The following is a 15,412-nucleotide window of genomic DNA, read 5'->3' as shown; positions in this document are numbered from 1 at the left end:
TCCCGTCTAAGCGTGTGAGGAAAAAAGATCAGTTAAAAGTTGTGTATACGTCGCACAAAGAACAACTAACAGGGGGACACGAAGCAAAAGGTAAAAATATTCTTTCATTTCCATTTCAGCATGGTTTCGTATTGTATATTTACTTTATCTGACAATATTTAATGGCAATCACGTTGTCAAAGACCAGAGTGGAAAACACTCTACGAAAGAATTCAAGGCGGCAAGTTTTGGTCTTCTCTGAGAAAAACTATTGTGAATTACTAAACCGCCTAAATTTGGTAAATTTGAAACCAGCAGGTGTCACTTAATGCTAAATTTCCATTAACTGTAATCTCATTAGATATTCTCTGGCCTTTAATAATTTCACATTTAAGCGAAATACCGTTGCGCTGTTAAACGCTGAGCTATGATAGCCGGTATAAATACTATACACTCTAACACGTAATTTAGCTGTGCGATAAAAGTTCCCGCGATTTTAATGATCAATTTTATTTGTTTAGTATACAGATCATTGTGTCAACAACACAAACAAAGAAAATAAATTCTATTCCAGTTTTATCTTCATGAGCCGCCACTGTTGAGATGTAAAATGTTACGCAGAGAGAATTTATCAACAACCAGAGAGGAGGATTTAAGAGGGAATATTGGCTTTACTTACAGTAATATTTGAATATTTCCGACTCGTTTTGGACAGGAATAGATTACGCCCTCGCGATTAGTCAATAAACCCATCACGTTTCTGTATTTTAAAATGTAGCTTATAATATGTCACCTCCGACCAAAATCGATCTATACTGCTACCGTAAAGGGGGAGTATTTCCAACCGTTTTGCTAACAAGTTCCGCAAAGCAATCACAAATTAAATATCCGTAGTTTTGTTTTACCGTCGCCTAAAAGTCTAATTCGCTTCCAATGGCGGCTCGAGTCAATGTTTTATTCGTTGATGAATATGATGGTAATCTTGAGAAGACATTACCATCTAAATGAGAGTGACCTCAAAGAGGTTTTCGCCTGATTGCAAATGTGCACGGAAAACAACTTGCTTACTGCAAAAATAAAAACAAAAAATGAAAACAGTGTTAGGTAGACATTGCTTCTAACAAGAACAATTTCTTCTGGCAGATTATTTTCGACAAACATATATGGCTATTTACCTCCATTTTTGCCGCGTGTTAGAAACTGTAAAAATATTAATTTTTACAGCTTCATTTCATGCTAACTTAGTAATTAATACCTAAATACATCATTATTATGAAAATGACACGAATCTATATCTACTTGTCTACTGAAAGAAAATTATGAAGACAAATACTGAACAGTATAGCTCCATAGGTGAAAATTTTTTTTATTTTTTTTTATTTTATTTTATCTGCAATAACACAAGGGAAAACAATACTTACTTACAACACTAGCTCTAGTTACATTATATTGCTCTAACTATTTACACTATTTAAATTACAATATCTAAACGACTTACACTGCTAACAAATACAGTTATACGACTTACACTTCTAACAAATACAGTGACGACAAGGGGCAAAGAAAAATAGCAGAAAAATAGATAGTTATCATTACAGCTTGAGGTTGTACTATAGAAACATAAAAAACAGATCAAAGGCATGTGGTACATTAAAGGTAAAATGAGTTGTGCATCTGACAGGAGATTAGAAATAAACTAATGGGTAGGAGATAGATAGGTATAGAAAATATAATCTGAAATAATAATTAAATCATCATATATCCTGTAAGAGGTTTCCATTTCTTTGTGTCTCCACTTTTTGTTTCTATTTCATATTGTGATTTTAGTGTGGATATGAAACGCGTCAGATTTGGATGATCATCTTTTGTTTTAGCGAGCCATATGTGATATCGTGCTAAGAGAAAGCAGTAATTGATAAGAAGTGCAAATTGAGAGATATCTGGCCTCAGACCCAAAGCAGTAATATTTGTCAAAGCATAATCTCTAGGAAGTAAATTTAAGTTTTTCAGCCATTCAGTAAGTTTATTCCAAAAGTGAAATGTTTGGCGGCATGACCAAAAAAGATGAATTACTGACTCAGAGGAGGTGTGACAAAAACTGCACTTTTCATCGCCCTGTAGACCTATTCTAAATAACAAGTTATTGGTCGGTACACGTCTATGTAAGAATTTAAATTGAAACTCTATCAGCTTAGTGCTCTTTGTGCTTTTTTTAGCTAAAAGATAGGCAGCAGTCCAATTTATGTTGTCATTTATTGGTAGGCCACAATCCTCTAGCCATTTCTTTTGACTTGACTCTGGGGTTAAACTCTTGTTACTAAACAGTTTTTTATATATTAATGTAGTTGCTTTTTTGACTTGTAAAATTCTTGTTGTAAGTGGCTCATATTCGTGGTCGGTGTTCTGTAAATCTTGAAAATTAGAATCAGTCCGAAGAGACTTTACAGCCGATATTAATCCGTAGAAGCTGAGAGGGCGAGGTCTACTTCATACTTACAGCGGAAATCATTTAACGAGAGAAAGATGTTTCACCCGAGTTATTCCCTTAGTGAACCAATTTTTTTAAAAAACTGTCTTGTTGGCGATCTTTATTAGGGAGTTATGCCAAAGTTGTTGATCCAGATCCAGATCCGATAGGTGAAAATGAAGAAAAAAGCCAATAGCTGAAAAGTGTAGGAAAAGAGGGTCGATTTTTCATGATTTTTCTACAGGTGTTGTCAACATCGAACAATGTTTAAAAATCGTTATCTAGATAATTTGATAACTTGTCCATATTGATCAATTATATTGTTGAAATTTACTGTAATCAGTAACTACCATTTCAGGTTGAGGGCAGAAAGTGAAGGGTTTTTTTTTTTTTGGCAAAGCCCTTTTCTTTTCAAGAGCATCCAAGTTTAAAGTTGATCAAAATAGCGAAAAGTTCACATAACTACTCAAAGGTTTAAAATTTATTGGTCGCACATTGGGGTTTTATCCACAAGCTCAAAACGTGGAACCGTATAAATGGTTTCAATAGAGGTGTTTTTCGTTTCAATAGAGGTAAGTGAAAAGCTCACAAATACATGTTCCGCTTGTCTTTCAGGATGTCTACAAAAAGATCTACAATGAAGCAGCATTCATTCACCGGGCCCGTAACAAAGATCCTTTTGATGGAATTGCTAGTAATACTCTTCACTTGCCGAAGCGTCGAAGGTAAAGTCATCTCAAAACGATGAATCGTAAAAATAAGATTCTGATATGATCATTTTCGCTTATACAAGCGAAAATGATCTCACAATAGTAAAGCCTTTCGCAGCCGGGCTAAGCGCTCTATGTCGGCCGCTTGGGAATTTGCTTTGATCGGCCGCATGGTAGATTTACAAACGAAGGCAGCTGTTTCACTCGAGGAAAAACTGTTCACTTTGAGAAATTTTCGTTTGAAAAATTTCCTTTAATTTAATTTAAACTGCAGAGAACATTGAAATGCTTATTTGCAAATCGATAAATGACTAATCCATTCTCACTGTTTACTGACTGAAGAAGAATAAAAATGTTTTAAAGGAGTGTATCAATATTCATTAATGTTTATAAAGTGGTTAAAAACCTTTGATAATAACCTCGAGGATATAAAATCCACGACTAAGCTACTTACCAGTTTTAATCTAAGCTAAGAATAAGGACCAATAGTCTTCCAGTAAGTAATGAGTGCAAGTTTTTTGACGAGGCTTTAATATCGAGAATGGCTAAAAATAATTTTAAAATTATCAATCTCTGGGAATCTCCGGGAACCTATAAACACTGCCGGAGGTAAATAAAAGTTATTTTACCAATGACATTTTTTGTGACATGTTTTTCTCTGTAAATGGTTTGAACCCAAGAGTATCAGTAGTTCGTATAGTGTGATCGTCCGGGTGAGTGTAGTTCTGAAAAGAACTGTTGTTGGTGACTGACGTTTCGACAACCTGAGCGGAAGTCATCCTCAGAGTCAAGTGAATAGTGTTTGTCAGTCGATGATGTTATAAGTCTGATCCGTTGAACGTGATTGGTCAGTATAGCCATGATGGTATTGGCTGAAAGACTCGTGTAAAGTTTGTCATCAGTCATTGGTGGGTTTCGATCCGTCTATTGTTAGTCAAGTAGGTCGATTTTGGTCCGTGTATTGTTAAGTCGGTCTGTTAGAAGTCCGTTTGTCGGTTTCGTTTCTGTCGTGGATAAGTCGTTTGTAAGGCGCCGGTAGTTGTTGACATCTGTTAAGAGGCGTTTGTTCTAGGTTAGTGTACCAGCTTTCCAGAGTCAGTCGTTGAAAATAGTTTGTACTGTAGGTTAAGCACTGAGCAGAGTCCCAGTCAATGTTGTGGTTTGTCAGTTGATGATGTACAGCAATGTGATTGTTGGCATCACCATTTCTCGTGGCTCGTTTGTGTTCAGTCAGTCTCGTGTTAAGGTTTCTGCCAGTCTCACCAATGTAGGAAGCCTGGCAGTCGGAGCATTTGATCTTGTAAACTGCTCCCTGTCTGTCGTTAGGTTCGTCTCTGTCTTTCACGTTGGTCAGTAAGTGTCGTAACGTAGTTGTAGGTTTGTGGGCTACACGAATGTTGTAGGGCTGTAGGATCCGTGAGATGGTCTCAGAAGTGCCCTTAATGTAAGGTATAGTCGCTGTAGTAACAGGCGTAGGGTTCCTGTTCGTAGCGTCAGCTTCAGTAGGTCGGTAAATGTTTCGTCTAATAAAGTCAGCGTTGTAGTTGTTTTTGTGAAAAACACGTTCAAGGTATCTGTTTTCGTCACGTAAGCTGTCCGGTGTGTCACAAACTAGTTGCGCTCGTCTCGTCAAAGTCTTTATAGTCGTGGCTTTGTGTGAAGTCGGGTTGTAGGATGATTCGTCAAGTAATCTGTCGGTATGCGTCGGTTTTCTGTACACTGTCGTTCGTAGTTCGTTGTTGTCGCGGCTTACCAAACAGTCTAGAAAAGGAAGTTTTCCATTTTCTTCGATCGCTTTAGTAAACTGGATGTCGGCGTTCTGTTCGTTTAGGTGGTCGTGAAAATCGTCAATATCGTCTTTGTGAACGGCGGTAAAGGTGTCGTCAACGTAGCGTAACCAAAGCGGTATCGTTTGTCGGCAAGTTGCAAGGGCGCGTTCCTCCACGTGTTGCATCACAATTTCTGCGACAACAACAGAAACAGGCGACCCCATTGCTGTTCCATGCAACTGTTTGTAGTGTTTACAGTTGTACTGAAAGTAAGTCGATGTAAGGCAAAGGTTCAGTAAGTCCATGATGTCTTCTGTTGGTAACGGTAGTTTAACAGTAGATTGTTGTATAGCGGTCTCGGTACACTGTAATGCCAATTGAAGTGGGATACTGGTGAACAGTGATTTCACATCAAAAGACACAAGTTTGTAGTCGTCAGGTATCTGTACTGTCTTAATAGCGTCAATAAAGTTCTCCGTAGATTGTAGTTTGCGTCTTGATTTGTCAGTAAGGGGTTGCAGTATGGTCGTCAAGTACTTAGATAGTTGATACGTAGGGGACCCACAGAATGACACTATAGGTCGCATAGGTATACCAGGTTTGTGCAGTTTCGGTAGTCCGTAAAGTTTCGGTGGTTGAGGTACTGAGCATCTCAGTCGATAGTAGCGTTGAGTGTCAATAGCGTCAGTCTTTTTAAGCGTAAGTATTTTGCTGTTAAGTTTACGTTGAAGTGCTGGCGTCGGGTCGCGTTTAAGTTCTTCGTAAGTTTGTTTGTCGTTAACAAGTGCGTCCATTTTGTCAAAGTAGTCAGTCTTGTCCATAACAACAGTGACACGTCCTTTGTCGGCTTATCCCACTTCAATTGGCATTACAGTGTACCGAGACCGCTATACAACAATCTACTGTTAAACTACCGTTACCAACAGAAGACATCATGGACTTACTGAACCTTTGCCTTACATCGACTTACTTTCAGTACAACGGTAAACACTACAAACAGTTGCATGGAACAGCAATGGGGTCGCCTGTTTCTGTTGTTGTCGCAGAAATTGTGATGCAACACGTGGAGGAACGCGCCCTTGCAACTTGCCGACAAACGATACCGCTTTGGTTACGCTACGTTGACGACACCTTTACCGCCGTTCACAAAGACGATATTGACGATTTTCACGACCACCTAAACGAACAGAACGCCGACATCCAGTTTACTAAAGCGATCGAAGAAAATGGAAAACTTCCTTTTCTAGACTGTTTGGTAAGCCGCGACAACAACGAACTACGAACGACAGTGTACAGAAAACCGACGCATACCGACAGATTACTTGACGAATCATCCTACAACCCGACTTCACACAAAGCCACGACTATAAAGACTTTGACGAGACGAGCGCAACTAGTTTGTGACACACCGGACAGCTTACGTGACGAAAACAGATACCTTGAACGTGTTTTTCACAAAAACAACTACAACGCTGACTTTATTAGACGAAACATTTACCGACCTACTGAAGCTGACGCTACGAACAGGAACCCTACGCCTGTTACTACAGCGACTATACCTTACATTAAGGGCACTTCTGAGACCATCTCACGGATCCTACAGCCCTACAACATTCGTGTAGCCCACAAACCTACAACTACGTTACGACACTTACTGACCAACGTGAAAGACAGAGACGAACCTAACGACAGACAGGGAGCAGTTTACAAGATCAAATGCTCCGACTGCCAGGCTTCCTACATTGGTGAGACTGGCAGAAACCTTAACACGAGACTGACTGAACACAAACGAGCCACGAGAAATGGTGATGCCAACAATCACATTGCTGTACATCATCAACTGACAAACCACAACATTGACTGGGACTCTGCTCAGTGCTTAACCTACAGTACAAACTATTTTCAACGACTGACTCTGGAAAGCTGGTACACTAACCTAGAACAAACGCCTCTTAACAGATGTCAACAACTACCGGCGCCTTACAAACGACTTATCCACGACAGAAACGAAACCGACAAACGGACTTCTAACAGACCGACTTAACAATACACGGACCAAAATCGACCTACTTGACTAACAATAGACGGATCGAAACCCACCAATGACTGATGACAAACTTTACACGAGTCTTTCAGCCAATACCATCATGGCTATACTGACCAATCACGTTCAACGGATCAGACTTATAACATCATCGACTGACAAACACTATTCACTTGACTCTGAGGATGACTTCCGCTCAGGTTGTCGAAACGTCAGTCACCAACAACAGTTCTTTTCAGAACTACACTCACCCGGACGATCACACTATACGAACTAATGTTTTTCTCTTTCAAACTGTGTTAAAAAACTGTTTGTTTCTTATGATTCATTCCTGCATTTATGGCAGGTTCTTGTTCGTGTTCAATAAGGTGGATAGAAAAAAGGCATTGCATGTGATACCTAGTTTAAGAGACCGTTCTATGTAAGCAGAAGGTTGCTGCTCCGATCAATTAAAGAGAAAGAAAAACTGGAAAGCAGATTAATCATCTCAGGTCACACGTGGTTATCAGTGAAGTATTGGCAGGGCCGTAGCTAGAGAAAATATTATGATTGAGGTAATGTGCATGAAAAAATTATGCCTGAGGCAATGTCCATGGTTAAATTCTCTTCCCATGTATTCAGGGTGTTTATGATAACTATAGACAACAACAACAACAAAAGAAAAGAAAAATGACTGAGGCAAGTGCCTCCGTTTGCCCGTTATTAGCTACGGCCCTGATTGGGACTGTCATCAGATCAATAGGTGATTCATTATTAATATTACTCCTTGTTTCTTGTTGTATTGTTTTATGAACAGCGACAAGGAACTTTACCCAGAATCCTCATCAGCGCCTGCTGGAGCATTTATTTGCAAGATACGACAGAGATGGTCATCCGGGGGGAGGAAGAAGTGTGAAAGTATGGGTAGGAGCCAAAGTTGTCAGGATTGTTAACATTGTAAGTGTAGCCGCAGAGAATCTTCTTTGAGCAAGTCACTAACAGATGACGTATTCTTCGAAAATACCCTGTCACTATTTTTCAGCCGTTTTCTAATCTTAATGAACACTAACGTTTATAAATAAGCTCAACAACAGTTGTAAATTCATAAATTTACAAAATGTCAATGTACACACCTTATTCCAAAATGGCAGCCAGTTTATTATTCTTTTGTTTACATGGTAATTAGCCCTCTTTGCCTCGTCAACATGGACAAAATACAAAAGAATTTTGAAGTGAAAATCAGGCAAAGAGGACTAATTAACATGCACACAAAAGAATAATAAACCGGCCGCCATTTTGGAATTAAGTGTATAAGGTAAGGAAGCCTAGGGAAACCAATAAGGTTTATGTAAAGGATTTACCTAAAAGATACCTAAGACTTAACAAAAGAATAAAAATGCTGTCATCGGCACACAAAATGATCATAATCTGGAATAAAATGCAAAACACACACAAGCACGCTAATTATAGAGAAGTAAAATATCCTTATACCAAGAAAGATGACTTAAGTTTGGAGGTGAATACAAGACCAGAATGGAATGGATTAGATATTATCTCTAGCTAACTTGGAATGGGCACCAGTTTTGGTAACTTTGTTTACACTTATCAAGCCGGCAAGCGTTGATTTACCCCGTGATAACCTCTATTCACCCTTTGAGCAGCTGGGACCAATAATTTTTTATCCTTCATTCGTTTGTTTTATTCTTTACTGCATAGGATGAAAAGAACAATGCATTGCAAGCTCAGTGGTGGATGAAACAGGTCAGTCATGCGCACTACTCTCCTTCCATACGTCGCAGTATAAATGGTACTATGTCCTCAACAACCCTGCAAGTACTCCCTATACAAGTACAGAACTTTACAGCTGTTTAAACTTGTGCTCTATAAAGCCCTCAGGAATGGAACGGAGGGCTACTTTCTTTTCAAGGAGAAGAAGACTAGAGGGGTGGTTTTGAAACCAGGACAGTTTTTACATTAAAAAAATTAATAACATTTTTTTTACACAAAAAAGCAGTGGATAGGTAATTCTACCTTAACAAAGAGTTACCTTAGATAAAGGCATTAGGGAGCTTAAAGCAACGACGACACTGGCAGCAACGCCTGGTAAAATATAAATTTATGTTTTAACTGCAAATTTTGCAATTGTCTAGATCTGTCCGTACGCCTATGGCTCTTAAAACGTGCTCAGGCTAAATGTGTAATGACAGCGTCCAAATCTTTAATTTTGTTTAGGACTGGAACAATCCAGATCTTACATGGAATCCAAAGGACTATGATGGATTAACAACTGTTTACGTTGAACCATCTAAAGTCTGGGTCCCGGATGTTCTTTTGTATAACAAGTAAGTGATGTTTATAACAATGCAAAACAGTCCCTATTTATTTTAGCGTGTTTAATTTTTTTTCTGGAGAGGATGGTTTTGCTTTTTGCCTTTCCCTTTATTAAAGAAACGTTTATTTTCTCACACTTTTACATCCTATATGCTGGTAACTTGACGAAAACTCGCTGAGATCCGCTAAACTCCAAATAACCTTGTGAAGGATAGTTTATTCACAGCCGTTGTACACGGGCCAGACCATTCATACAATTTTGTTGTTGTTTGGACCATAAGAGGAAGGCCTCAAGCGTCTTCAAGTTCGTAATTCGTAAATTCTTCTGAATTTCCCCCAGTCTAAGCGATCCTCGTTCCTTTCTTGTTTTTTTGATTTTTTGATTTTTCTTCATCTAAAAGCTATCATGTGGAGGCTTCATCAGATATGAACCTAATTTTGCACAACGGAAACTGTGACTTCAAAATATGCGTTACAGCGACATACCTCCTTACTGTAACAGACCTGTCATGCATGTTTCTAGATATTTCAGTGTAGTTATCCTTAACAAAGGTAACATAACCTTTATGTTACCTTATCTTAACATTTTATTCATGGTTTAGCGTGCATCATTCAGTTATGATCCACGCGGGAAGTTTGGAGAGCACGAAAGAATAATAAGAGTTGCTCAAGACGATGCTAAGACCAATCTTTGAATGCTCTGGTCCAAACTTCCCAAGTTTTTCATAACTCGAAGATGCTTAGCTTAGAGCATGAATTAATTGTTTTAGAACATTACCAATGGAAAGAACATTTTTCTGGCAAAGCGAAGTTCACTTTGTTCAAGAAATGACTGTGCATCATTGGACTACACTACGTATACATTGATTATTTATACTGAGTTTGATGGCGCGGTTATAATCAGCTAGCTATGTTATAATTCTCTCTTCATTACTATTATTTAGTGATTCATATTAATTTTAGTGTGCTTTCCAGTGCTGACAAAGACATGGACGCTGCTGGAGCGTTGGAGAAGTACAAAACCAAAATCTCAGTATCCTACGATGGCAATAACTCTTGGATGGCGCCTGCCATGTTTCAGAGCATCTGTAAAATTGACATCAAGTATTTTCCTTTTGATGAGCAGCATTGCTACATGAAGTTCGCCTCCTGGGCGTATGACGTCAGTATGCTTGACGTGTATGTGAACTATCAAGAGACTGGTATATTAAATGGGATATACCAGCCCTCCAACGAGTGGGACTTGATTGGCGTTGTTTCAGTAAGAAACGAGGTATGTCTGACTCCGTAAGGAGGGCCTCCCTGAAGCTTATGCCAACATGGTAATTAAGTGCAAGGTGTCAGTATTGGATTATTTCGAGGGTTCAAGGAACATCTCTACTCTTGGCGTAGAAAATTTTAAAGAACAATTGAAATTTTCAGTGTGCAACAATAAAAAATGCAAAATTTTTAAAGGGATCCAAAGAACATGTTCCTCTCTCCCCTGCTCCGTTTCCTGGGAATTTTCTGTTTTAACCCTGTCATGGATCAATTATGTATCAATTAACGAAACGAAAACGTGTCCTATTCTCCCGAAATTCCACAGGATTCTCCCGTTTCTGGCTTGACTATGTTCATTTTCCAACCAAGGAACATGCTACCCAATTCCATTACTTTAAAGAGACTCACCGACCAAATTTTGACTATACATCGTAGTTTATGAAGATCGTAAATTTCTCATGGTCAGTCTGCGAGAAAACCTACGCCGAATGAATTATATTAAGAGTAAATCTGGTGGAACTCGTAGCTTTCTAACACAATAATCAACAAAACTGGTGAACATCTCGATCTGAATAATGAAACAGATTGTAAACAAGCCATTTGGCAACGGCAAACGAAAGGTGAAAAAGGACGTTTTTTGGAGATAGCGATTGCCCACTCCTTGGAATGAACAATCTTAAACTATTTTAACTTGACATATATGTTTAAAAACAATCAATCAGATATTGATGAAAACACGTTACCGGATGCCTTTCATTTTAACTCAACCCTTTGTTTCTATTTAGGTAAAGTACACTTGCTGTCCAAATCCATACTCTGAAGTGTTGCTGACCCTAAATCTGCAACGCTACTCAAGATATTACATCATTAACCTGGTGTTTCCGTGTGCGCTTATCGCCTGCATGGTGTTTTTTACATTTGTTCTGCCGCCAGAGTGCGGCGAGAGAGTTTCCCTGTGTATCACCATTCTTATGGCTATGACAATCTTCCAGGAGTTGACCTCAGAGAAGCTACCGCCTAGTTCTGATACTTTCTTTCTGATTGGTGAGTACATTAAGAGTACTTTAATAACATCATGGACAACAAATTATTCCTTAATTTTCGCGCGAGATTTCAGTGTTAATTAACATTTGAAGTTAACATTTGAAACATGTTAGTTAAATGATGAAATTACAAAATTGACATGGCAAAGTTTGCACCGAAATTTCTCGATAAAATAAACAAGTCGAAAACCCTCGATTATAAGCCTTGTTTTGTCACCCATGATATTAAAAAGTAATCAAATGGTATCGTCGTAAAATTAAGAAATGATTTCACTTGCGTTTTGTCAAAATTCTGATAATTTTCCTTGCCTGAAGGCTCAGAAAATTATTGGAATTTTGTCAAAACGCGCATGAAATTATTTCCCAATTTCGCTCGTCGCCATTTGATTACCCATATTGATCTTGAGCGTCTACTTCCCCCAAATAACGATATCTACGAAATACAATCTTGTAGATGAATTCCAGTGTCGCTCTGTCCCGCTAACGTTCTCTAAACTCTATTTTTAGGCACTTACTACACCGTAGCAATCTTTGAAATTGGTTTAGCGATAGCAGCAACCTGCATCGTCTTGAACTTCTACTACAGCAAAACAAAGATGCCGGGCTGGATCAAAACCGTTCTTCTCAAAACATTGGCGCCACTTGTTAGAGTAAAGATCAGAAGGAGGCGCCTTTCCACAAGAGAGAGTCAGCGGCCAACGGAGAATGGACATGCGCAAGACGTTATTCATAATCCAACGTTTGAGCCCTTTAGTCACGCTGATTTAGGACTGAGTCGGGATTGGGTGGGAGACGTTTTCGAACAAAATCAAAACGTGTCGATAACGTCCGTTAACTTGAGAAAAGACAGTATAAGTGTAGACGAAGAAGAAAACTCGAGTCGGAATATTAACAACGCTGGAAAGAATTGTAATGGTATAACTTTAAGAAATATGTCAACAAAGCGAAAAGAGAACACTTATAAAAAGGAAACAACGTCTGAGATTAATGAGCCATCTTGGCAACAAGTGATTGAATGGCAAGATGAATGGAGAGCCGCTTCTCAAGTCTTGGACAGGGTCATTATTATTACTTCAGTGCTTGTTGGATGTGTCTCCGCTGCTGTGATATTCTTACAAGCTCCAAGAGTCAGGGATATGTTCTCCATTTCATAGAGAAAAAGTACCTTAACATGCCATGGCTGGAAGAGAGTTGAGCAAGAGGTTTTCTGCTTCAATATTTACAAGACGACCATGCCATTGGTGGTCACAACACAGTAACTAAGTGGCCACGGGGGACAGAGAAAGGGGAAAAAATGGTTCTACCAGAAGAACCTTATCCTGTACTGCGAGATACAACTTGAGAGAAGTGGGCAAAGTATAAAAGGTAGAGCTCATTCCTTAAAGGTTCGAGTACACCAGAAATATTATAACTTCTGGTAACAATGATTCCATGGCAAGACAAAGGAAGAAGTTAACCGATTTCCATAAAGGGAATGTTGGCTAAAAAAACCAGTTTTGTTCCAAATCAAAAGTTTGTGTTTATTGTTTCAGCGATTTGAAATCGATAATTCTTTGCCTGGTTTGAATGCTGTGTTTACTTTCAGCTATTTTAGGATTTCAAATTTCCAGCGGGCCGCCATGTTTATTTTTGCAAAGCGTGATGGGAAATTGTGACGTTAATGCGCCGTTGGACGTTTTTAAAACACAGCGTCGTTTGAATCTAGAGACAAAAGTGCCTCTAATCGTTTATATTTCAGCTTTTCAGCCAAGATCCTCTTTACAATGAGAGGAATACTTTATGTAATATTTCAGAATACTGCGCCGGATTAAAAAGCAATGCAACAGTTTTTTGTATGTTTCTAATTTCCTTTAGCTCAGAGTGTTTTCTAAGAGGCCCACGCGCGTACATGCTGCGAGGATTTTTGCGGATGTATCGTAAGCGAAATGGCGTCCGAAATTCCCGAAATTTTGACGCTTTTGGCCCACAACTCAATTCGTTTATGTTTGATGGAAGTTTGCTTAAGTATTTTCGTCGTAAGCTGCTCCAGTTTGAGTGAAGTAAGACATTGTCGAATTTAGGTATGTCCCGCCTTTTATTACTAACCAAATTGTGTTCCGCTGTTCCTTTTACAAGAGCTCCATATTATTCCACTCTAAATTTCACATATGTTGAAGAATAACAGCTTTTCCATAGCACAGCACAAAACTAGCTGGATATATTTGGATATAGCAGCATTTCAGGACCTCAAAGTTTCCCTCCTCTTGCCAAACTCTTGCGGGGATTTCGCTACTCTATCGCGACCGAAAAGCAAAAAAAAATTGCAAGATTTAGCTTCGCCTGAATTGTGAGGAACGCTTGATGCTTCATCAAGGCCCAATAAGTTTACGTCTGTAGATACTGCTCAGTTTTGTTTGTGTTAGCTGAAAATATGCGAATACAGTAGAAGCAATTAGCAAAGTTACGATGACTCTTTCTTTAATCAACTCGAATAACGATTTCGATTTTGTTGGCTGAGTTATCAAAACTCTTGAGTTTTATTTTCGCAGTGTAAAATTTCATTATGTTGAAGAAACACACATGATGTTAGTAGCCTTTTCGCGTTGATGAAAATTCTTGCAGCATCTCAACACAAAAGACAACAGAAAAAATCTTCTTTGTTGACAATTGAGAACACCGACTCGGACTCGAAAGTACACGCGCTGCACTATGCAAATGAGCTACTTGTACGCGTCAGACTTTCCTTTCAAAAACTTTTGCAAACTCGCCAAACAAGCAGAAACAATATTAAGAAACTGGCAAAAACAGGCTTTGGTTACGATAAAGCATTGTTTTTTAACTCACAAATTAACTCGATACCAGAGCAGAGAGTTTTCTTACATAAGCTATATTCTTAAGTCAGCGCAAGCAGATATTCATTCACAGCGCGAAATTGAAGTCTTGTTTTCGACCCTGTAAAACTTACCTTTTCCATTAGTTCAGAGCATAAAACTACATCTAAGCGCCCTGGTTCTTATTGCCTGCCATATTTCCTGCCATCGCTGTGAAAAATCCGCATGAGAATCTCGCAACTCTCATTTGATCACGCAACATGACAACATGCACTCGAAAATACAGAAAAGCAAACACATTTATAAAGATCTTAAAACTACATGGTAAGTGGCAATATAAAAACCACTTTTGGTATGTTTTTAATAACAAAATCGTTGTAACAGCGGCTTTTAGCGTCTCTGACAGCCTTCCTCTGGTTCAGCTAAAATACAGTCTAAATAGCTTTTTCCTCACAACCAGAAACTAATCACGTGTTCAATAGAGGAACAGCTTTTAGCGCACGCTTTCTTACGGGGTGTTTCTAAAAGTCGGTAAAACACGGAAACTGTTTTCTATTTGTTAAATTAATAGGTGTGCTAAGCTCATGAATCAACATTAGAAGCCCAGTTAAATTGGTTTTAAAAACGAAAATCTGCTCTAGATCCCAGGATCTTTGTTCGTCCTGAGGTTAGGGACAACTCTGGTAGCAGATTTTTCACCGCGTTCTAACGCTTTTCAAGTCGTGGCGTAAAAATTATTCAAACTTTTTAATGCCAAGAATATTTCGGTAACATATCTTTCGTATCAAGAAATTTCGCTCTGACGATGCAATCGTAGCATAATCTAGGTCAAAAGGTGTTTGAAATAAATATATTAATGGCCGGATGAACCGTGTTTACTGCGCTGTCAGGTGTTATAAGACACGGATTTATATAACGCTGTACTGTTGGCCAGTTATCTTATGCTCGGTATCACTTCAGTAAAAGAAAAACTGTTCGAGATTGAGAAAACATAACATGCACACCATCTGTAAAACTACT

General features: G+C 38.7%; 1 protein-coding gene across 1 annotated transcript; it reads left to right on the top strand.

Annotated features, from left to right (window-relative positions):
- The first annotated feature begins 1,267 nt into the window (after window positions 1-1,267).
- LOC145497831 (neuronal acetylcholine receptor subunit alpha-3-like) lies at window positions 1,268-15,235 on the top strand. Its single transcript, XM_081477697.1, has 7 exons — window positions 1,268-3,171; window positions 7,766-7,905; window positions 8,665-8,709; window positions 9,181-9,290; window positions 10,255-10,552; window positions 11,325-11,583; window positions 12,090-15,235. Exons 1-7 carry the CDS (start codon window positions 3,042-3,044, stop codon window positions 12,734-12,736), a joined length of 1,629 nt encoding a protein of 542 aa, XP_081333823.1. The 5' UTR covers window positions 1,268-3,041; the 3' UTR covers window positions 12,737-15,235.
- Window positions 15,236-15,412: the final 177 nt, after the last annotated feature.

The sequence above is a fragment of the Orbicella franksi genome, chromosome 9, assembly GCF_964199315.1.
Source record: "Orbicella franksi chromosome 9, jaOrbFran1.1, whole genome shotgun sequence".
NCBI lineage: Eukaryota > Metazoa > Cnidaria > Anthozoa > Scleractinia > Merulinidae > Orbicella > Orbicella franksi.
Note: the sequence above shows the minus strand (reverse complement) of the source record. Positions and strands in the feature narration are given on the sequence as shown.